Source organism: Peromyscus eremicus, chromosome 8a, assembly GCF_949786415.1.
Source record: "Peromyscus eremicus chromosome 8a, PerEre_H2_v1, whole genome shotgun sequence".
NCBI classification, from domain to species: Eukaryota; Metazoa; Chordata; class Mammalia; order Rodentia; family Cricetidae; genus Peromyscus; species Peromyscus eremicus.
In genome coordinates, this window is record NC_081423.1 from 1202344 (window position 1) to 1227324 (window position 24981).

The 24981-nt window shown below is 43.4% G+C and overlaps 1 protein-coding gene across 1 annotated transcript in view; it reads left to right on the forward strand.

The window, feature by feature from the left end:
- The window catches only part of Parn (poly(A)-specific ribonuclease), a 183105-nt gene that overhangs the window by 109110 nt on the left and 49014 nt on the right, over positions 1-24981 (forward strand). The window contains exon 22 of the mRNA XM_059269961.1: positions 22625-22793. Within this exon, the coding sequence (XP_059125944.1) occupies positions 22625-22793 (169 nt within the window). The remainder of the gene's footprint in view (positions 1-22624; positions 22794-24981) is intronic.

The window sequence follows — 24981 nt, forward strand, 5'->3', positions numbered from 1 at the left end:
CAGTACCTGTGTAGTAGGTTATAACCCACTGTAACTCCAGTTCCAGAGGATCCAACATCTTCTTCTGACCTCCACAGGCACTGCATGTCTGCATTGTCTAGACATACATATGGAAAATACCCATACACATAAAATAAAAACAAATAAATCTGAAAAAATGATAGTGGGTTTTGGGGAGTGAACTCAGTCAAGTCTTCATGCTTAGGAGGTGTGACGGTTTGAATGAAAATGGCCCCTGTACACTCACAGGGAGTGGCCCTATTTGAAAGGATTAGGGCTTATGCCTTGTTGGAAGAAGCGTATCACTGGGAATGGCCTTTGAGGCTTCACATGCTCAAGCCAGGCCCAGTCTCTCTCTCTTCCTGTTGCCTGTGGATCAAGATGTAGAACTCCTAGAGCCTCCTCCAGCACCATGTCTGCCTGCCTGCTGCCATGCTCCCCACCAGGATGATAATGGATTAAACCTCTGAACCTGTAAGCCACCCCAGTTCAATGTTTTTCTTTGTAAGAGTTGCTGTGGTCATGTGTCTCTTCACAGCAATAGAACACTGACTAAGACTTGAGGCAAACACTTTACCAGATAAGCTATCTGGTCATCCCCTACTGTGGCTGAATTTTAAAGCTCCACTGAAAATAATTCAGTGTCTCCTATGTTCACCCCTTCTTGGGCTACTGTCGAGCTAGCCTGGACATTTTCTATACTCCCACTTTCCCTCCCTTATTTTTTTGAAGTATATCCTAGAACTATATCATACTGACTGGTGACTATTTCTGTGTGTCTCTCAGACTGTAGCCCTTTTTAAAACAGGCTAGAATTAAAACAGGCTGTGCCACCTGAGAACGTGCAGGATGTGATTGCATCTCATGCCTGGCAGAGGCCTGGCACTCGAGTGTTCCACCAATGACAGTTCCTACCCTCGAGCTGTCTTGTTGTTGTATATGATTAATAGCTTTTTAATGTACAGCTTTCAGAAACAGGGCAACATAACCTACTTTTCAACCCTGAAGGCTTTCAGAATTATTTATACTGTATTTTAACTGCATTGAACCTTTTAGGCACATGGATTTCCACTTGAATCTGCTAACCCTCATAATTCAGCAGGCAGAAGAGAGCCAAAGATATTTTTGGCTCATGTTTTTGGCTCTATTTTATCTCATATTTTTGTTATGATTTCAGCTCAGTGACTCAAGCTTCCATTGTGTGTGATGTATTGTTTATTAGCTATTCTCTGACAAGTGCAGGAATCCATGGACTGCTGGAATGCTTTCCTAGTAACTTTTTCTTTTATTGGTCTGTCCTAGGGATCAGACCAAAGGCCTTGTGCACACTAGACAGATAATGGCTCTTCCTCTGAACTATTCTCTCAGGCTTTCTTTTTCTTTTCTTCTTTTTCTTTTTCTAACAAAAGTGTCACATAGAAAGTGTCTTAGGTTTTTCCGCAGTGGGATCAGGTGCATGTCAGTCTGTCCTTGTCCTTTGTGGAACCACCTTTGCTATCTGAACAGCATGTTATTAAGGGTGCTGGAGTGCAAAGGGTCCATAGAGTAGACCAGTCTATCTTATCTTTGACCTTGCATATATCTTCTGTTAGTTCATGACATAAATAACTTAATCTTTAGGGTATGAGCCAGCAGTGATGTTTAATTTAAGTTTTAAAATAAAACACTGATTAGAGCTAGTAGGAGAATGGGAACTGTGATCAGAGATTCTTTAAAGGGTAATGATTCAGAAACTACTTTTATTGGGCAATCCTATGATTTAAGTGGTATTCAGAACCTTTGGCATTAGTGATCCATTCATACCCTAGTTTGTTTTGGTGTTGATTTTTTTGAGATAGGGTCTCATGTGGCCCAGGCTGCCCTAGAATTCACTGCAAAGCAAAGACTGGCCTTGAGCTTCTGATCCTCCTGCTCCCACCTCCCAAGTGCTAGGATTCCAGGTGTATCCCACAAAACCAGGCTGTTGGTTCATAGCATTGTTTCTTTGGGCTTTGGAAAGCAGAATGATGGGCCAAGAAGCCAGGTACACCTAGACATCGTTGCCACAGGACTATGATGCCTGTATGCCAGCACTTGGGAAGCTCTGGCAGCAGAGTTGAGGAGTCAGAGCTGGCCTTTGTCTCAGATAAAAAGGAAGGAAAGCAGCTGGCTCTGGGTTTCTTTGTTGTCTTCACTAGTAGTCTTTCTCTTTGCATCTCTGATTTCTTTTCTTTCACTTTAATCATAAAGTTTAGTCTCATTTTTTTTTTCCTTTTGGTGCAGCATAGTTTAATTTGTTTGGTGAAACTCCTTACACAATCTGCCGCTGTTGTCCTGTCCTGGTTACAGAGGCACCTTCCCTGCCCGTCATCATTGTAGTTCGCAGTGGTGGGGTCCACATTTCCTCCATGTGGCTAGCAATACACCTTGTAGGTTTGAAATGCTAATCATGGTGAGAATTAGTGCCCCAACATGCTTTCTATTTTCTGTCTTACGTGTTGGATAGAGTTTAGATTTAAAATGTGATTGAATTGTGTTATTGTTTGTCATAACATTTAAAGATAATAAACTTATTCATGGCCAAGGGAACCAGTATTAAATGATCAAGTAGTAAGCCACATTTACAATAAATAAAACCTTTTCTCTATCTCCAGTATAGGTATTATTTTTGTTTCTAATGAGGATGCTAGGACTCCAACCTAGGGACTGTACATGATAGGCAGATATTTAGTACTGAGGGACAACTTCAGCTCCAATTTGATAACTGTTCTTTCAAAATCATATTTATTTATAAAGAGGCTTCCCAAGTGCTGCAGTGCACATGAAGAAAACAACTTGAAGGGGTTTTTCCTCTCCTTCTACCCATGTGGGTCCCAGGGATCAAAGTTGCGTCATCAGACATGGTAGCAAATGTGTCAGGGTTTCTCTGTGCGGTCAGTGCTGGGGTTAAGGGTGTGCTTCCACCACCCTGGCTGGGAGCAAACGTCTTTCTCAAATGGGCTGTCTTGCCAGCTGGAAGTATGGTAGCTCGTAAGTACACTGTATATTCCTTTCTGACCTGTCCATAGCTAGTGTGGAATATACATCAGAGGCTTGTTTTGAGACAGAGTATTACTCTGTAGTCCATGCTGGCCTTAAACTGGATAGTCTCCTGTCTTGCCCCCCCCCCCCCAGGTAACTGGAATTCTAAGTATTACTGTGCTTAGGCTTTTTCTTACTTATTTCTGAATAATTTTATTTATTTATAATTAGCTTCTTTAAATTTTTACCTTAATTCTTAATTTTTTTAACATTATATATTCTCAGAATAATAAATTATTCTCAACAATTCACTTGTAACAATAATTTTTAAATTCTATAAGAGATTGGAAATTATCAGTTTGATACTGACCTTTATACAGTCAGAAGTGATAATTTGTGTAGTTTGTAATAACCATGTTACTTTTACATATGAGTAATACATGAAACTATCAGTGGAGTTTGAGTTTAGTCTAAACTAGGATTTATTTATTTGTTTGTTTGTTTCTTTGCTTATTTTGAGGCAGGGTTTTATGTATCCCAGGCTAGGTTCAAGCTCCCTATGTAGTTGAGGGCGACTTGAATTCCTTATCCTTCTGCCTAGTCTACCTCCTGAGTTATAGGCTCATGGTTGTACCCACCACTGATTTGTACAGTGCTGAGGATCAACCCCACCACTTCATCATGTATGCCAGGCAGACCTTGCAAGTGTTACAGTTCTGGAGGGAAAGGTATCCTGACTTGTCCGAAGTCCGGCTATATCTACAGCTGTGAAGGGAAGGTATCCTGGATACCTACAGCTGTGAGGAGAAAGGTATCCTGACTCGTCGGGAAGTCAGGCTATACCTGAAGCTGGGTTCCAGTGAGGGATGGTCTCCCCACAGGATGTGGCAACCTGCTCTCATGTGAGAGAGAGCCACTACAGCGGAGCTTTGCTCCACTCTGCTAAGAGAGTTTCCCAGCAGAGAGGTCTGTTTCTTCTCAGCCCAGGCCCAAGTTGTTACTTCTTCTGCTTCACTCTGCTAAGGGGAAACCCCTGCTGAAATGTAGCAATCTGCTCTAGCTCTGGAAAAAAGTTGTTACTTCTGCTCGGCTCACGTAAGGGCGTTTCCTCAGGAGAGGTGTATTCCTTGCTTCTCTGCTCAGCTCCACTAGGGAGTTTCCCAGCAAAGAGTCTGCTCTGCTCTGGTGAAAGAAGGTCTTCACCCCAAACTCTTTCAAGAGCTTTATTTGGGAAGGAGGAATCCAGGAGAGTGGCTGCCTCTGCCAGGGTGGAGAAGGGCAGCTGCCAACTGAACAGGCACAGGGCTTATATAGGGCTTCTTAGGGGTGGAGTTTTTCCAGGGAGAAGATTTTCTGGGAGGGAATTGGTCAGACTTTGAGCCCCTTGAGGTTGGATAAGCTCAGATTGGCTACATTTTGTACTCAGGGATTTCTGCTCAGGGATTGGTTGGTTTTCCTGCTCAGAGATTGTTTTGTTTTGTGTTCAGTTGGTCAGGGGCAGATTTGGCTCTGGTTTCAGGGTCAAAGTGTGTTTCTTTCACTGGCCCTTTTTAGCTTTGGCTCTAGTTTCAGGGCCAGGGTAGGTTTCTTTCAGTGGCTCTAGTTTCAGGGTCAGGGTGGGTTTCTTTGGCTAGCCCTTTACCCTGCAGACACTCTACCAGCTGACCTACACCTCTAACCTGTAGCCTGTAGCCTAGAAATTTTGTGATGTGCTTAGTTAACTACCAAATTAATTAGATGACATATCATAACTGTTCTTTTCTTTTTCTTTCTTTTTTTGGGGGAGGGGGGCTTTTTTGTCTTTTTTGAGACAGGGTTTCTCTGTGTAACTCTGGCTGTCCTGGAACTTACTCTGTAGACAAGGCTGGCCTTGAACTCAGAGAGTGCTGAGGATTAAACTCCCAAGTTCAGGGATTAAAGATGTGCACTGCCACCACCAGGCATAACTGTTATTTGTCATAGAAAATTTACTTGGTCCCTGCTGGCACTGACATAGTAACAATATGACCAAAGGTATTCATTACTTTATTTTATCATTTTATGTTGCTTAGCTAGAATTGTTATTTTTTTAAATTATGTTTTAAGCCAAGTGTGGTGGCTCACAATTGTATTCCCAGCACCCAGGAGACTGGAACAGGAGGATCCTGTCTGTCTAGGGTACAAAATGAGACTGTTTCAAAACAAACAAAAAATTATTCTGAAGGTAAGGATGTATAACCTAGTAGTGGAGTGGATGCCTAGCTTTAGCAAATCCCCTAGTTTTAACCCTCAGCAACATAATCAGTAAATATGAAAACAGTGAATTTTCTACCTCATTATTACAGAACACATCCCTGTGGGCATAGGAACCTCTGTTCTTCACTAGATTAAATGAATGAAAGAGTTTATGTGTTTTTCAAGGCTAGGAATGAAAATTTGTTCACCATTTTTTGTTGTTGGTTTTTGGTTGTTTTTGAGACAAAAACATTTTTAATGTCAAATATGGTGACTCACTCCTATAGTTCTAGCACTTGGAAGACTGAGACAGGAGAATCATTGTGAGTTCAAAGCCATCCTGGGTTACATAGTGAAATTTTTGTGTAAAAAGAAACCAAAAAAATATCAAAATCAGTTAATAACTAGAGACTAACTAGCTAGCTAGCCAGATACATTTTTTAACCTAAATTTTTAAAAAATTTCCTTTTTATGAAGAAAGTGAGCCTGGGTGTGCAGCTCAGTGATAATGTCTGCCTATTGTGCCTGGAGCCTCCAGCATCAAATACATGGACAATAGAAGCAAACAGAACACACAACAGAAAACTGGGGAAGCACAGCCTCAGGCACCAAAGAACATGGCCACCCAGAAGGACTCAGGATGTCATCATGGTGTCTTCATGCTTCCCTTGCTCTGTAATGATGGGGAGGTACAACTTTATGTTCCATTTTTCATATCAGTCTTTTCAGAAGTTTTCTCAAGTTGTTTAGTCATGCTAAATAAGACATCAAATTGATACATCACAATTTACTCACCAGTATTCTTATTATGATTTTGGGAGTATTTTTATTTTGTAGATAATACTCCTGCTTCTGAGTACTATGATAACAGGAGTGCCTCAGCCTGCCCAGCTGAAAGTAGAGTTTTTAATGAACGTAATAAGCTGAAGTTAACCCCCTACTTGGTTGCTTATTTATTCAAACTCAGTTTTAGCTATACCCTCAGCCCAAGAGTGATGTTGTTTTGAAAGGTTCAGACAGTTTGCTGTCCTTTGGTTTGGATTTGACTCATGATCTCCCCTTCTGGCCATTTCAATGAAAATGCCTCCTCTAGATTATGGGGTTTCTTACATCAAGAGATAGCTCTGCCCTTCTGCCTCTCTTCAGTGCTGGAAACAGTGCCCAGGCATAGTGTTTGCTAACTAAACGAATTAAATGAACCTTTCCAAAGCAAACTGTGTGTAAATATCAGTCCACTGTATAGCTTGAAAAAACTGTAGTTAGCACATTTTAATCTAACATTTACCTGGGGTGCTAGATTACAGTCAAATACTGAGTAGTGGGGAGATTTCTATGACCTACTTTGTGATCAGGTCCCCAGGCACCCTGACATCTGTCAGAGGATGGCATGGTGAATGTGTCTTGAGGAATCTGTATTGCTGTGGAGGCTCTTCTGTGGGCTCAGGTAGAGACCTCATCTTCACTCCTTAGGCGCCTGCTTTGTTCTAGGCCATGTGCTGAAAGGTGGGTACAGATGCTCATTTTGTGAATGAAGACATGTAAATCTAGGGGAGGCAGGCAGTTCGCCTCAGGCCAGTTAAAATGAAGTAGGATTAGAATCCCATCCTGTGTGGCCTACCTCTGATTTTCCTTTTGGACCGTGGACAGGTCTGAAGTAATTAGATGTTACCATTATTTCCATGGCAGCCTCTGTCCAGCCAGTGAACAGTGTTCCCTTTGCTTATTTGGTGGGTGGCATACCTGTTGTAGGTGGCAGAATCAGAATCATCCCTTTGCCCTGCTTCTTGGCTTGCTGCCCTTGAAGTCAGCTGTACAGTGAGGTGGGTGTGGGGCTGTTGCTTGTTAACACCATTAGCTGCTGCTGTGCTCGGAAAGCTTCTGCTCCACATTCATTCCCTTTGCTGGGTACCTCCTACGCCAGACACTCTGCAGAGGCCCTGAGAAAGTGGAGAGTTTCCTCACAGCCTTTCTTCATCACTTTCTGTTCTGCCATTTAGTTCTATGTAGGCCTCTCAAGTGATGGTGTTAAAGGTGGCTACTTTAGTTTTCACTTTTTTAGCCTCTGTACTTTACAGACAGCTCCTTTGTTGGTGAAACACTCATGATGTGAAAGGAAGGACAATAAAAGGAGTTCCAAGTTTTGAGTCAAACTGTGTAACTGAGGCAGGTGAGTTGACCTTATTGAGACCATGCTGACTGTGGGTGTCTGTGGTCCACTTTCCCAGCAGGGCTGTGAGGCCCAGGTGTATTGCCCAAGGGAAGCCGCAGTTGGAGCCAAGGCCAGAGTCTCTTGTTCCAGTCAAGGTTCTGTGTTTATAAATGTGTCTGCTAGCAGGCATGAGAGCTGTGGTCCTTGTTTGTCTTTCTTTGTAACCATAATGAATTCCTACAGAAGTGCCAGGGAAGATGGTAAGTGCTCAAAGAGGCCCAGCTCCTCTCAGAGCACCTGACCCTGTTGGGGAGACAGACCATGAGAGCACAGAAGGGAGAACTAGAACCTCAGGGCAAATGAAGCTCTACAGTCTTTACAGAGAGAAGACCATGGGGCTGGGTGAGGGCCACAGAAGGTCCAACACAGGCCTTGGGGACATCTGTGTTTCTCTGGGTTTCTGGAGATCCCTGCTGTACTTGGATCTGCCTGGTCCCTTGATGGGTAGAAATAGCATCCAAGACTACAGGAGAATGTTTGCCATAACCATTAGGCTCAGCTGTTTCTTCATTGTCTTCCTCTTGATGCTTGTCTTGCAGGGGTTTAAGGTCAGCCCTCCTGCAGAGTCCGCCAGAAAGCCTTCCATTTTCTCTCTGTTGAGTAGGAGCAGGTATCATTCTGCTGTCAACTCAAACCCAGTCAGAGTTCTATGAAACATGAGGCAACTTTTATGTCTAACATGTTCATATCTTAGTATGCAGACACAATATGTTGGGCATCATCCATCCATATGTGGGGCACAAGGCCACAGTGGCAGCGGTGAGGTGGAAGGCCCAGCATGCAGCTGCCCCAGGGGAATGAGCGGTGCCCATTGGCAAAGGGCATAGGCCACTCTTGGCATTTGTCCCTCCGGGAAGTGACCAGCACATCGGGGTGTGATTATACAGAATGATTATACAGAACTTACATGGAGGGATGGACAGACTTTATGGGTGTCACTTCCTAGGAACACCATCTGGGTTCCTATAAAGTATGTGGCATCTTGAAAAGAACACAGGCCAGGCAGCCATGGTACACTCCTTTAATCCTAGCACTTGGGAGGCAGAGCCAGGTAGATCTCTGTGAGTTTGAGGCCAGCCTGGTCTACAGAGTGAGATCCAGGACAGGAACCAAAAAACCCTACACAGAGAAACCCTATGGGCTTCAGTTTGGAATTTACCCTAAACACTGGTAATCTCTGGCACCTTGGGGTGGGTATTTGTGAGTCAGTGTCCTTCTTTGTAGAATAGGAATGGCACCTGCAGGGTATTATGAGTTTAGGTTAAGTATTCAGTAAACAGTTTTTTCTTATGAGCATGGTGTGGCCCCAGGCCTTGAGAACTGTGGCATAATTTGGCTGTTAAAACAACACAGGGCGGGGCTGGAGAGATAGCTCAGAGGTTAAGAGCACTGACTGCTCTTCCAGAGGTCCTGAGTTCAATTCCCAGCAACCACATGGTGGCTCACAGCCATCTGTAATGAGATCTGGTGCCCTCTTCTGGCCTGCAGGCATACTGTATACATAATAAATAAATCTTAAAAACAAAACAAAACAAAACAGGGCTTGTGTGTATAACTCACGGTGGGCTAATGTGCCTACCTTCCAACTCACACCACTGTGCAGTAACTGCAGCATGTAAGAAGCAGACTGCTTGCTTTCTGAGCTGCTCAAGGATGTGGTCCCACACCGACACCTATGAGCTGGACAGGAGGCTTCCTTCATATCACTGAGGACATTGAAATAGGAGTTACTTGGTTGGTCTTAAAGTAACCTTCTGATATAAATAACATGTGGTGAACATGGCAAATTGAACAGACAGGGTGGACTGCAAACAGGTCATTCATTCTGTATATATAAGAGGAAATGGACATCTGTGAAACAAGCTTTCCATCAAAGAATGAAGTGATAAGTATTTTGAAAATCACTTGGTAGTGTTTCTCTGCCGATGCAATAAGCCAAATCAGACTAAATTAATAGGACCAGGTTTAATCCCAGCAAAGCAACTCCCAGGTGACTTCCGGGGAAAGGAAACAGGAGAGAAGTCACGTGGGAGGTCTATGGGCCAGACCTTAAGTACCCTGTAGGCGTGGTCTTGAGGGGCTGGGGGGGGGCAGAGGAGCTGCTGCTTGGCAGGCTTTCTGAGGGGCAGGGTTTGGAGAGGGAGGACTGGGGTCAAGTAGAGTTCCCAGCTGAACATCAAGTTGTTGTCAAGAAGCCGTGTCTGCCTTCTCCCCCTCTCCCTCCCCCTCCTGATTTCCTGCTTTGGCAACCTATATCTTAAGTTCATATTGGTCATTTTCTTGCTTGTTTTATTTTTCTGTTCCTTCTGTCTGTCTGATAATAGGCTCCTCATGTAGTCTGGTTTTGAACTTGGTATGTAGCTAAGCCTGGCTTTGAACTCCTGATCTTCTTGCTTCTGCCTCCCAAGTGCTGGAATTAGAGGTTTGTATCACCATGCCTGACTTGTAAGTGTTTGCTTTTGAACCTGATAAAACAGAAGTCATAGACTTGGAGCTTGCATTCCCACCCCATAGCATATTACTAAGATGGATCTAGTTCTTTTTCCATGTGTTTTCTCATTTTCTGTAATGTGGCTATCCTGCACTTGATCTACTGGCCAGTGATGGGGTTTTGGATTGTGTCCCCTCTCCCTGATCCTGGTTTGGGCTATGATAAAGAGAACTTGTGGCCCTTGAGCAGTCTCACTCCTGTGGCCTGCTGTCACCCCTCACCTGACAGTATGTTTTCTGACCTGCACACTTTGCTTTGAATAAAGCTTCCTTGCTACTTTGCAGAGAGAAAGACAGACAGAGGAGGGGAGCACATGTGTGTGCGAGCAAGAATGAGAGCGAGTGAGCGAGCTCACATGTTTATAGTTGTCTCTTAACACTGATGTGTTGATATAATGTGGGCTAGGAGTGGGACTACTGGGTCCTTTGTAGAGTGCAGGGTTGTCAGCTTAAAGAGAGGACACTGGATTGTTTTCTGAGGCATGTAGCCCCTGGAGGCCTCATTGCTCCGCTGTGTGAAATTGTATTAAATTGTCTCCTCATTTGCCTTAGCCTGAGCTGTGTGTCCTTGGCCTCCTGTGCTGCTTCTGCATAAGGGAGGTCCACGCTTTATTGTCTGTTATGTGTTTTCTTGTGTTTCATACTGATTGCAGGCATTTTTCTCTATTCTGGTATTAATCTTCTGCTGGCCAGATGCACTCCTGATGTCGTCTCCCAGTTTCCAGTTCACTCTCCTATTGCTGTCTTCTGGTGGCAGTTCTAGTGTTAACATGATTGCCATCTTCCACTCATCTTTTAGGGCCTTTGTATCCTCATGAATCCCTCCCCACTGCAGCTCAGAAGGACTTACAGTTTTTCTTCAAGTTTTTGAAGTTTGCCTATGACAATATCGAAAAATTCATCTGGAGTGGAATTTTTGGCTCCATATCACTAGGAATCTGATTTTAGTTTTCCTATGGATAAAGAAGTTTCCCAGCTCTTCCTTTTTCTAGGCTGTCCTGTCAAAAAAAAATCAACATTTTACAAATTCATAACTTCATTTCTAGGCTTACTTCTGTACATTGGTGTGTTTGTTTATTTCTGCCTCTCCACCACACTGAGTTTGTTGTTTTGCTTTGAGACAGGGTCTCCTGCTGTAGCCTAGGCTGGCCTTGAGTTTGTGTTACTGTCTTGTGTCGGACTCCCCAAGTGCCGTGTTATAGGCATGAACCTACTTAATTCCTTTAAATATAAGTTTTAGAGCAGGTTTTTCCAGCAGGTAAGGAGTCCCCCCGACCTCAAACTCATGACATTCTTGCCTCGTTCTTTTGAGTACGACATGGGTGTAAACCAGCCTGACAGAGGTTTGTTTATTTTGTTGTTTTGTTTTGTTTGTGTGTGTGTGTGTGGGGGGGGGAACTTTTATTTTCAATTCCTGCAATGTTTATTAAAATAGCTCTTCCCTCCTAGAGTTGCAGACAATCTGTAGATCAGTTTCAGAAGAAATCTATATAAATACAAAATATTTGTCAACTAGAGAGATTTTTCATTGACAATAAAGTTGTTTTTCTGCTTTTATTGTTATTTGTTTTCTGTGCGATTCTGGCTGACCTGAAACTCACTGTGTAGACCGGGCTGGCTTTGAACTTTAAGTGATCTTCCTGCCTCTGTGCCTGAAGTGCTAGCATTAGAGACATACACCACTACATTGGAGAGACAATATGATTGTGTGTGTGTGTGTGTGTGTGTGTGTGTGTGTGTGTGTGTGTGTGTGCAGGTGCACACCTGTGGAGCTCAGGGTCTCGTCACTATAGCTTATGTCAGCAGGCTAGCTGAGCAGTGACTTTCTGAGGATTCTGTTTCCACCTCCAGTGAGGATGGAGAAGCACTGAGATTGCAGATGCTCCACTTCAGTGGGTTCTGGGATTCAAACTCAGACCCTCATGCTTATGTGTTGGGGGTTTTACCTACTGAGCTACCTCTCCAGCCCCGAAGTTCTTAACTAAAATAAAAAAAATCTACTAGGAACTCATAAGGATTCCTGACATTTTGTATGCTAACTACATTAGTTTGGGTTTCTGTTGCTGCAATGAAACAGCATGACCAAAAGCAAATTGGTGATGAAAGAGTTTATTTGGCTTACACTTCCATCCTGTAGTCTATCATTAAAGGGAACATCCCAGGCACTCAAGCAGAGCAGGAACCCGAAGACAGGAGCTGATGTAGAAGCCCTCAAGGGGTGCTGCTTACTGGCTGCTTCCCATGACTTGGTGAGCCTGTTTTCTTGTAGAACCCAGGACCACCAGCCCAGGGGTGGCACTGCCCACAATGAGCTGGGCCCTCCCCCCACTAGTCACTAATTAGGAAAATACCTTACAGGCCTGACTACTTATGGAGGCATTTTCTCAACTGAGGTCCCCTCCTCTTAGATGACTTTAGCTGTATCAAGTTGACATAAAATATCTAGCACACCAACTAAAAAAGTTAATTAAAAATGAATAAAAAGGAAAATTCAACTTTTTGTGTAATTCATTAAAACTCCTAATACAGGATTTTGTACGATGGTTGTCAACTTCATTAAACTTAATGTCTGTAAATACACAATAGACAGAATGTCACTTTAAATATGTCTACATATTTCTGATGTGTTGGTTTCATACCAGATCTGCCTCTTTCTGCATGGCCTTAGGCAGCTGGGAAGCATTATCCGTGGCCACTGGAGCATCTGTTCCTCCAGGAGTTGTAGAGATTAAATGTGTGCTGAGTGAAGAGACAGCGGACTGGGCACGAGATTGTGGTGTGAGAACCACCTCATTTGCCTGTAAGGAGACAGAGTAGACTCCCAGTGTGTTTGGTCTCCCATTGGCTTTAACAAAGTGATGGGAACAAAAGGGGGCCTCAAGTCATTTCCCTGGCTAATCTGGAAAAGGCTAGTGTCACCAGGCAGCCTGCTGCATGCTACTTCTAACAGGAAAGCTGGCCACTGAAGGACTGGGTGACAGCCAATTCATTTTGCTGATTCATCCATCAGAAGCGTGGTTCTGAGCCAGACACCTTGGCTTCTGGATTAAAGGCCCAGAGCTGCAAAGCCGCTGGGCCTGAAGGAATGCTGGTAAACTGTTGCCACGCGAGGCTGCAGTGAAAGACTGTCACTTGTTCTCCCTTTCGAGTGATCCTGATCCCAATGTGCTCAGGGAACTGTTGGAGGCATTCATCTGTGGGGCTGGGGCAGAGTGACTGGGATCAGTGGACGTACCACTGAACACATCATCTCTCTGTCCTCTGGCCCTGTCATGGCCTCGGGTGCTATGGGAAATACTGATCTTCTCTTCCCAGGAATGTGCATTCCACTCAGAGAGGGGTTATTTCGAGTGGAGTTGACCTTACAATCAAAGAGGGAATTTCAGGGAGATGGTGCTGGTTCATCGCACCAATGGTGATTTCCACCACAACTCTCTACAGACTGGGCTGCTGTGACTTGGAGTTTGTGGTTGTGAGCTCATGGTTTGCTGACAGTCCCTGCCACTTCTTTGGGAGATGTTGCATAATAGGAAAATTTCCTAATACCTTAGTGTATTTCTTCTTTCACTATAGAAAAGTACAATAAACCTTCTAGTTAAACTTCTGTATGTCTTAAAGAGATTGAGAATTTCCCCTTTTTTAATATTAAATATTTCTTTGTGGGTGGTGCACATAGAGTGTGGATAGAGTACTTGTTAGTATGTGTCCACATGTGCACACAGGTACTCATGTATGTGGAAGCTGGATATCAACAAGGATATTTCTTCCACCTTTATGCTTTTGAGACAGCATCCCTTGTGAACCTGAAACTCATTGATCTGGCTAAGTTGGCTGGCTTGTCTCCATGCCCACACCCAGCGCTGCAGTTACAGGCACACACTACTACTCATGGGTTTGTGTCCTTGTGCTTATGTGGCAGGCACTTTATTGTCTTAGGCTTTTTATATTACCAGCTCTTACAAAGAAAACATTTGAGGTGGAAGCTTACAGTTTTGTAGATTCAGTCCATTATCATCATGACGGAGAGCATGATGGCATGCAGGCAGATGTGGTGCTGGCTGCATCTTGACCAGAGGCAACAGGAAGTCAACTGAATGTCACACTGAGGGATGTAGTTGGAAGTTCTCCTATGTCCCACCCAGTCCGCAGCCACTCAGACCCAAGTAAACTCATAGAGGTTTATATTACAACTGCTCGACCATTAGCTCAGGCTTATTACTGACTAGCTCTTACACTTAAATTAACCCATATTCTTATTTATGTTTAGCCATGTGGCTTGGTACCTTTTCTCAGTTCTGCCTTGTCATCTTGCTTCCTCTGTGTCTGGCTGGTGGCTCCTGACTTAGCCTTCCTCTTCCCAGAATTCTCCTTATCTAATTATCACACCTATACTTCCTGCTTGGCTACTGGCCAATCAGCATTTTATTTATCAGCCAATCAGGGCAACACATATTCATAGCATACAGAACACCCCATGGCATCTCCCCTTTTCTGTCCAATCAAAAAGGAAGGTTTTAACTTTAACATAGTAAAATTACATATAATAGAACAGTTATCAAGCAAGAATTACAGTTATAATATCTAATCTATTTGTATTTGGCAACATTAAAGAAAATATTCTATCTATTCTTTATTTATGAGTCTAAAGTTTCATATCTAATTTATCTTTTATCATAACCAAGGAATATTATATTTAAAACTATCTAGTCTTCAACTACACCAAAGACCTCAGAAGGATATAATATTACCTGAGTAAACAGGAAGTACATTATAAGTAACTTCCAGAAATCTAGAATGACAGACAGCTGGCTGCCTAGACAGACATTCAGAATTCCTCTGCAATGTTGGGGCATCCATCTTCAACCTATAGGTCTAGAGTTTTTCATTCATTTCTCCTGTGTCCTGTACAATATCTGGCAGTCTCCTATGTGAAGCAGGAACCAGAAGGACAATCTTGCCTTGTTTTAGCAAAATTTGTGGTTATTTTATTGTGAGTCCTGCATGTCCAGTTTCTATAACATACTGTCAAGGAGTCCAGACAAGAGCAGTTCTTTGCCCAGCAGACCATTTTGTGCCAAGAAGAAGATAAATTCCATATGGAGTGTCTTCGATGACCATCTCTCTTTGAAGTAAATCGGTGCTGGCAGGAGCAGACATGTCTTACTGTCCAGAAAGTCTAAATTTTTAAAACATTCTAAATGCCATATTCTGTAGGTCTTCAAAGTGTTTGAAGATTACCTATCAAATTGAAATATATCTATGTATACCTAGAAAACTTAACTAACATGACTATAAATTTGATTATCATAGATGACTAATTATTAATCTGTATTTCTTAATTATACATTACAATTTCAAGTGAGTTGCACAAACAAAATACTTTAAACAAGAGTAGAAATATGCATACAGTATAGCAAAATTAACTTTAAATTTGTATCGATAAACTAAAATCCATAGCAATGTAAAACATTTCAAACAAGTTGCTCTTTAAAAGTAGATTCAATAATCCACCCATTTATCTTATCATATCTATATACCCTTTTCTTCTTTAGAAAGAGATTGCATTTATAACCAACCTCCTTTAAATAAAAATAAACATTTATAAACAATATTTTGGGAATTTGGGCATAGCTTCTCATACTACTTCCTGCTGGATGGGGGCGCTGGCAATCTTATGGAGATCCTGAGAAAATTAAGAATTATGGTCAAGTCCTGACTGGAATAGTCTGTGGGGCTGCATTGTCTGAGTCAGTTGCCTTGAAGCTGTTTTGGATGTTGGAACATCTGAAGACCTCTCAGGGGGTCTTTCTTGATCAAACCAGATTAGCTTGGAAGCAATACATAGGTTCTCATGTTCTGTGGAAACAAAAGCAGAACCTCTTTTCCAAAGCAACATATCCTTAAACACAAATTTTGAAGTCACGATACCTTTAAAATACATATATTGGTTTAACTGAGCAGTCTTTACAATCAAATGTCTTCCTGCAGTTAAAAAATCCAAAAGACAATATAACCCAGGCTCTGTGTGTGATTTCCATCTCTATGTGGCTTATTTTTTATATTATTTTTACTGTCTCTTTAAAGACTATTTTTTGAAGCTATTTCTTTATATAACTGTCTATATTCACTTTCCTCTCGCTTCCAAACCTACATACATTTTTGCACACACTGTAAACCATTTAAAGTCTTATTCCATCTGAATCTGACTTATTATTGTGAATCTATAATCCTTCTCTGACCAGGAGAGATTTTAAACTGCTAAACTTCATTTTTTAGAACTGAAGCAGCAGCCTTGGCTGCTGACTCTGGGAGGCAGTGGGGCCATGCCTCTATCCAGCAGAGTGTAACCCAGAAAACTTTTTTTTTTCTCTACTAGCAAAAACTAATTCCACCATGTAGCATACTACACGGCTTGGAGATGCCTCTGTGTACTGTGGCGGGAATCCACCATGCTGGTCAAGCCCACACGCCACTGAGAACCTGCCATACTGTAGCTCATGGCTTGCCTGAGAGACACAACTAGGAAGCTGTTTTTAGCTCCATTCTAGAACTTTCTTTAAAAAAAAAAAAAGCTTTCTCAGGTTTTAGATGGAAACTCATGCTCAATGTTGGGCAGCCATTTGTAGTTGGAAGTTTCTCTGTGTCCCTCCTGGCAGGTGGTTGGGACAAATCTCTCACCCACATTCCCACAGCCTTTTATAAAATAATCACAAGAGGCTTAATATTAATCATAACTGCTCGACCATTAGCTCAGGCTTATTACTGACTAGCTCTTACACTTAAATTAACTCATAATTCTTATTTATGTTTAGCCACGTGACTTGGTACCTTTTCTCAGTTCTGTCTTGTCATCTTGCTTCCTTTGTGTCTGGCTGGTGGCTTCTGACACAGCCTTCCTCTTCCCAGAATTCTCCTTGTCTGCTTATCCCACCTATACTTCCTGCTTGGCTACTGGCCAATCAGCATTTTATTTATCAACCAGTCAGAGCAACACATATTCACAGCATAAAGAATTTTCCATAGCAGAGGGAAACGTGAGCAAAAGAGACCTCAAAGCCCAAACCCACAGTGACACACTTCCTTCAGCAAGGCCACACCTCCTAATAGTGTCACCCCCTTTGGGGGTGCCATTTTCTTTCAAACCACCACACTGACAGAGACACCTCTCCATCCTCCTTTCTTATTTTAATATTTGGATGTCTAAATATTTCAGGTGTGACATGAAACAATTGTACAGAGGAGATTAGTGAAATCTGGTTCATTTTAAGATCTAAAAATGTCGACTCTTGGACAGGTATAGCATCTACGTTTTGCACTTTGGTTTTCTTTCCTTGGACTTAAGGCTCCTGGTTACACCAGAGTCTCTCCTCCTCCTCCTCCTCCTCCTCCTCCTCCTCTTCCTCCTCCTCCTCCTCCTTTTTTTTCCAGACAGCATCTTGTATTGTAGGACAGATTATCCTGGAACTCACTGTGGAGCATAGACTGGTTTTAGGCTGTCACCACTTTGTCTTGGCCTCCTGAACATGGGGATTACAAGTCTGTGCCATCAAGCCTGGCCTGTTGTCTAATTCTGTGTTCCCTGAGACTACATGTTTATCTCTCCCAGCTGTATCTACTATGAACTCTGCCAGGTACAGGTGTACAAACCATGGCCATCATGGTGCTGGTGCAGCTAATTAGGTACCAATACTGCCCCGACAGCATGACCAGGCTCTTATCATCTCCCTACAAATATTAGAGATAACTACTGGTGTTGATAGTGGTCAAAATGTGGAAACCCACTGAGGCTTCCTAGTGAGAAATCACTCAGGGTCAGAGAATCTAAGCTTGCTTTACCCAGCAGAGCTGCATAAGGAGATGATTTGTCCACGGGTGTTTTTACCAGGTGTTTGGAAAGGTCTGCATTTGGCTGTATGATGTGATTTGATCTTGCAAGGGTGAGGTCTTTTGTGTCTCCCCTTGGCATATTATAAAAAGCCCTTTTGAATAAAGGATGAGGCTGTTGGGTATTGACACAGGCCCTCCCAAAGCTATCCTGTGTTTCTGTCTTCTCGTCGTCTAGGTCTATCTTTCTATTTTCTTATCCCTCTCTCTTCAACCTAAGAACCCTTCTAAAGGTAGGAGCTGGACTCTCACAGATGGCACTCAACATGGGGCTTAGGTACAGTGGGTAGAAGAGAAGGAGCACTGAGGGTTAAGGGGGCATGCCCAATAATGAATTAAGTTGAGGTGGTGATATGCCATTCTTCAGGAGTAAAATTGTAAATATAAAGCAAGTAGTTAAAGTTAGGCTGCAGCAAGTATTTCTCTGTGTTTATGTTTATGTCTATCTCTCTCTATTAAAGTAAGTCATAGAAGTTTTGTGAAGTTTAGTTTGAAAAATGTAGGCTTAGGTGTATTAGAGTAGAATAGGCTTTAGGTGTAAGGATATTGTGAAGACTTAAGATAGAGTAGTTTTTAATCCCCAAGCACAGATAGGACCTGGGATGCAGAAATCAGTGTCCAGAACTAAGTAGATACTGCAAACCTGGCAGTCCAAGAACAAAACAAACAAACAAACAAAACACTTCAGAGACTGCTTGCTTCAGAAACTAGCAGGTGCATAGTGTGAGCAGCTGCTGCAGCCAGGCATCAGTGACTGAGACCCTTGGGGCATCACCACAGAGGTGGCAGAGGCCAAGAGCCAGCACAGGCCAAGAAGTTCTGCATGCTTTCTGTCGTGGTGGAGCCATGGTGAGGGAAATGTCAGCTAGCCAAAGGACATGGCTTCAGGCTGTGCTCTACCTTGACAAGCCAAGACACCACACCACAAGAGAGGTGAATGGCAGGCAGCAGCAGCAGCTTGGAGTGCAATGGAGACTTTGGACCCCAGTGGCTGGAGTCCCTGGTGGCCAAAGCCTAGTGGAAAACCCCGCGAGATAGGCAATAGCAGTGAGCAGCGGAAGCCCTGCAGAGACTAGGCTGCTGTCCCAGGTGGAGAAGTGGCATTGGCAGCTGGAACAGAGACAGCAGCCGGACAAGTAACTGAGACATGCCCCTATGTGGAAAGGCAGACATGGGAACTGCTGAGGTGAGGCAGCAGCACTCCAGGCTGAATGGTGGAGAAGCACTGGACACCAAGAGCAGACTTAGCTCCCAGAGACAGGGTGTGGCTGGAGCCATGTGGCCGCCCTGGGGGCGGCATTTGACCATGCAAGTAGGGTAGCACACAAAGGATCCACAGCAAAGTAGGTAATGGAGCTGGGGTGCAGCTGCCCCTACTGGCCAAGGTTGGGTTTCCTACCAGACCCAATGTTGAGAGCCATAGCTCATAGCAATGGTGTGGCATTCAGCCGTGTAGTACGAGGCTCAAGAGAGCCCTCAGGGACTTAGGACAATGGGGTCCTGGGCAGACTGGCATGTTACAGGAGACACCGGCAGAATGGGACTGTGGAAGCTTAACAGAGCCAGCAGCAAAAGCTGCATAGTTTGCTGTTGGTTCATGCTGGCTGTATGAAGAGGTCTTCCCCAGCCAGCTAGCAGCTTTTGCCTAGGGAAGGCTAACTGAAAGTGCCTCTGTAGCTGAGAGTGAGGCTTTAAAGATGCTGGTTTGAACTGGGTTACAGGCAAGGGGAACTGCAAAAAAATTTTGGTAGTGGGACTCCTCATATTTGGAGCTATTTGCTTCAGAGTCATTATGACTTGGACAGTTATGCAAAGACTTCAGGGCAGGTGACGAGCCAGGCCCTAATCAGAAAGGTTTCAGTAGAACTTTAAGAGTGTTATTAGAACTGACTTTTTTAACTTTTGCAAACCTCAGAAAGGGTACACTGTTGATCTCACCTACAATTTTATTTAACTGTGATGACTTATGAACTGTTTTGTAGAACTGTTTTATATACACATATATACTTTATTAACTGATGACTCCTGAAATGGAGTAGAAATGGAACTGTTTGTGTAAAAAGTGGAATTGTTTGATGTAGGAATAGAGAAATTTATTTTTTTCTACCCAGGCTCAAAATGAAGCTTAAAAAATTTTAAAGAAAATGGGGAATTAATATTCCTCAGTCTCTTTAATGTTTCTAAAAAAATATTTTCCTGTCTCTTGAGTGCATTAATGTTAACTTGTGTTAATGTACACTATGTTTTGTATAGTTCTATTAAGAAATTGCTTTTGGATGTTTGCTAAAGTTTGTAAATTGTAAATAGTTCTATTGAGAGTTTGCTTTTGGATGTAAGTTTGTAAGAATTGTAATTGTTTATAGTAATATTCATGCTAGAACTATGACGTTAACTTGTTAATGTTAATGGTGATTCTGCATCTTTAGATTTGATGCAGTTGTATCAGGAGTTTATTCATTTATTTGATGTGGTTGCATCAAGAGTTTATTGATTTTAAAAATGGGCTTGGTGCAGCTAAGACCACTATAGACATCTTGGACCCATTCAAAAAGGGCATTCCATCTTTAACATCCTCTACTCCTTTTTTTTTTTTAAGATTTATTTATTATGTATACAGTGTTGTGCTTGCATGTGTCCCTGTAGGCCAGAAGATGACAACAGATCTCATTATAGGTAGTTGTGAGCCACCATGTGGGTGCTGGGAATTGAACTCAGGACCTCTGGAAGAGCAGTCAGTGCTCTTAACCTCTGAGCCATCTCTTCAGCCCAAATGCATCATAACTACTTCTTCTTCTTCTTCTTCTTCTTCTTCTTCTTCTTCTTCTTCTTCTTCTTCTTTTTTTTGTTTGTTTTTTTTGTTTTTTCTAGACAGGGTTTCTCTGGTGTTTTCGTGTCTGTCCTGGATCTCGCTTTGTAGACCAGGCTGGCCTGGAACTCACAAAGATCCACCTGGCTCTACCTCTCAAGTGCTGAGATTAAAGGCGTGCGCCGCCGCTGCCGCCACCACCACCCGGCACAAATAAGTATTTCTTTTCTTTCTTCTTTTTTTTTGGGGGGGGGGGGTTTGAGACAGGGTTTCTCTGTGTAGCCTTGGCGCCTTTCCTGGATCTACCTCTGTAGGCCAGGCTGGCCTTGAACTCACAAAGATCCGCCTGCCTCTGCCTCCTGAGTGCTGGGCTTAAAGGCCTCTACTCCTTTATTGGGAGGCATAGCAGCCATAAGGGGCAGGAGTATTGCTATAATTATTCCAGCTATTTGCAAGCTCTTAGTGGAAAAGCGGCTTCAGAGCTGCATAGAGTTAAGCTCTGCACCCTCCCCTGCCAGAGGCTAGTAGTCAGAGATGGGAAGTCTTTCTTGCTAGCTGTCAATCTAAGACACAGTACACTTGGTGGAATGTGTATCTCAAAGATGGGTAAGGCTAGTGAAGAAGGCACAGTCCATCTGAGGGGTCTGGGGGGCCCTTTATATTATTAAGAAGGGGGACCTGTGGAGCCCACAGAGGCTTCCTAGTGAAAACTTACTCAGGGTCAGAGAATCTGAGCCTGCTTTACCCAGCAGGGCTACTTAAGGAGATGATTTGGCCATGGGTATGTTTACCAGGTGTTTGGAAGGCTCTATACTCGGCTGTACAGTGTGGTTTGATCTTGCAAGGAGGAGATCTTTTGCCCCTCCCCTTGGCATATTTTGAGCCAGGCAGTGGTGGTACACGCCTTTAATCCCAGTACCCGGGAGGCAGAGCCAGGCAGATCTCTGTGAGTTTGAGGTCAGCCTGGGCTACAGAGTGAGTTCCAGGAAAGGCTCCAGAGCTACACAGAGAAACCCTGTCTCAAAACACCCCCCCCCAAAAAAAAAACAAACCTGCCCTTTTGAATAAAGGACAAGGCTGTTGGGTATTGACCCAGGCCCTCCCAAAGCTATCCTGTGTTTCTGTCTTTGTTCTTATCATCTAGATCTATCTTTCTGTCTGATATTTTCTTATTCCTCTCTCCTCCACCTCAGAACCCTTGTAAAGGTGGGAGCTGGACTCTCACAGCAAGGAAAACACATGCCTAAACTGCATGAGCCAACAACCATTATGATGGAGCCATTCACCCAGGACAAGCCTTCCATCATTCTTACTTTCTTAATGCTACCTGTTCCATCCACTGGCCTTGAAGGAGCACATGGGTTTAGAACACTAGTAACCAGAGCAGAGCTCTGTGGAAGAGTACTTGCTGTGTGTGCTCCAGGCTCTGGGTTCTGTGCTCAGCATTGCAAACAGAGAAACAAACAAACAAAAAATAACTTACAGCCCCAGCTCCCACCCCCCGCAACTTGCACCTGCAGGGTGTAGCCAGATGTTTAGTGTGGGGAACAGGAAAGTCTTTAAAAGTGGCGGGTGAGTGCAGTAACATGACCGATCCCAGAGAAATGTGTTCTCCCAAGAGAGGCACACCTTTAATCCCAGCACTGGAGAGGCAGAGGCAGGCAGATCTCTCAGTTTGAGGCCAGCCTGCTCTACAGATCGAGTTCCAGGACAGCCAGAGCTACACAGAGAAACCTTATCTCAAAAAGCCAAAAATCAAAATAAAGAAGGGGGTAGGGTAGGCAAATGCCCTGGCATTTGGGTAACCTGATTTTGGGTCTTGGTAGAGGAACCTGTAGGCAAACCTTGACCTCTGTGACCTTGTTTCTCATTGTGTATGGGTGTACGCTTTCCTTCACACTGGGGAGGCTGAGGAACAGTGACTTGTCACCATGTGAGGAGATCCAGCAGCTCCTGGGCTGGGACACTGTCCCTAAGTGCTATCTTCATCTTTTCAAAGGACTTCTCTCTCTTCCTTGTAGCTGTTAACACCAGCAAGTACGCTGAAAGTTATCGGATCCAGACCTATGCTGAGTATGTCGGAAGAAAGCGAGAAGACAAGCAGGTCAAGAGGAAGTGGACAGAAGACAGCTGGAAGGAGGTGGACAGAAAGCAGCCCAACGTGCCAGGCCCCTGTTCCCACACCAACAGGTGAGCACCTGGCTGGGCTAGGGGCTCGAGCTGTCCCAGCAGTGGTTCTCTTGGTGCCTCCTGTTTTTATTTTTTATTAGTTGTGTCTTCCTTTTCTTCTTGTTTTTTTAAATTTCTTTCTTTCTTTCTTTCTTTCTTTCTTTCTTTCTTTCTTTCTTTCTTTCTTTCTTTCTTTCTTTCTTTCTTCCCTCCTTCCCTCCCTCCCTCCCTCCCTCCTTCCCTCCTTCCCTCCTTCCCACTCTCTTTCTTTCTTTCTGACAATCTTGGTTACCCTTGAATTCACCAACCTCTTCAGTGCTATATTTTTTGCACTGGTTTATGAGTGTTCCAATTCCTTACACTTGAGAGGTTATATAGACCCCAGATTTTTTTCATTAACTCTCCAATAACACCATCAAGGCAAACCGATATATTCTATTTCCATTTTAGGAGTAAGGAATTGGAGGTTCAGGAGCTGGCACGTAATACAGTGAGAGGCCAGGATCAGAGCTGCTTCTGGTGGCATCTGGCCTCTTCCTTTCCTGAAGTGCCAAGTACTTTCTGCCTCCCTCTAGATCCCAGGTAGATAGTCACACTGCTGCATGTAGAGCCTTGACCTAGCATGCCTAAGGCCCTGAGTTTATTCCTTAGCACTACAAAATAAATAGGTAGAGATATTCATAGAAAAATTTACCCTATTTGGTTTATCTTTGAAAATGGAATTATGTAGTATTGTGCTTGCCTTTAATTAAAAAAAAAGTCAAACCTTATTTCTGGGATTTGCTCTTATGTGTATTGAGTTTTTAAAAATTTGTATTGTTGATTACTATTCTACCGTGTGACTGTACAGCATTTATTATTTTTGGTTGACATTTGGATGGTTTCTAGTTTGGGGCTATTTGCTATGAATATGTATGTGACAGCATGTTTTCATTCCTCTTGAGTAAGTGCGTAGGAGTAGGATTATGGAATAGAGGTGTATGACATTTATGTGTTTGTGAAGCTTTAAGCTTTGTAGAAACAAAAGCAGTCTCTAAAGTGGCTGTACCATTTTACAGTCCACCAGTAGTTATGACTTCCAGTGCTTCACATACTTGCCAACATTTCATGCTCTCAGTTTGTGTTGTAGCTATTCTAGAGTATATGAACCAGCATCCTATCATGTTTCTAATTTTCATCTCTCTCAGGACTAATGAAGTGGCCTACATCTTGTTTTTGCAGTGGTAGGAATCTAGTCAGCTCTGTGTTTGGCTGTACCTCCAGCCCTTGGCTACCTTCTTTTTTTTTTTTTTTTGGTTTTTCGAGACAGGATTTCTCTGTGCAGCTTTGCGCCTTTCCTGGAACTCACTTGGTAGCCCAGGCTGGCCTCGAACTCACAGAGATCCGCCTGGCTCTGCCTCCCGAGTGCTGGGATTAAAGGCGTGCGCCACCACCGCCCGGCCCTTGGCTACCTTCTTAATATACTTATTGGCTATTCAGGTATCCGTCATGCCCCCTTGAAAATTGTGTTTGCTGTTTCTTTCTGTTGATTCGAAGTATTTTGGATCAGAAATGTATGCTAAACACTTACATTTGAGGATTGGTTTCCTTGTTCATTTTTTAGTGCTCTCTTTTTTTCTTTTTGTCTTTTTGAGACAGGGTTTCTCTGTTGCCCTGGCTCTCCTGGAACTCACTCTGTAGAGCAGGCTGGCCTCAAACTGAGAGATCTATCTGCCTCTGCCTGCCGAGTGTTGGGATTAAAAGTGCACCACCATAACCTGGCTATTTAATGATATCTGTTAATGAGTAGATATTTTTTAGTTTTGGTGATTGTGGTAGTTTGAATGACAATGCTCCTCATAGGCTCTGCCATTTGAGTGCTTAGTACTCAGTTGACAGTGCTGTCTGGGGGGGTTAGGAGGTATGACCTTGCTGGAGGAAGTGTGACATTTTGGGAGGCTTTGTGGTGTCAAAGACTTGCACCCTTCCCAGTTTGCTGTCTGCTTCTTGCTTGAGGTTTAAGATGTGTGCTCTCGGCTTGCTACTCCAGCCACTATGCCTGCCTGCTGCCATGCTTCCCCATGTGTGAGCGCCCAGCAGTATGAGTGTCTATCTCGGATCTAGAGGGAGGCAGAAGGTACTTGGCATATGGGACAAAGAAGATGCCACCAGGTGCAGCTCTGATCCTGGCCTCTCAGTATTGCTGCCCAGTTCCTGAACCTCTGTTTCC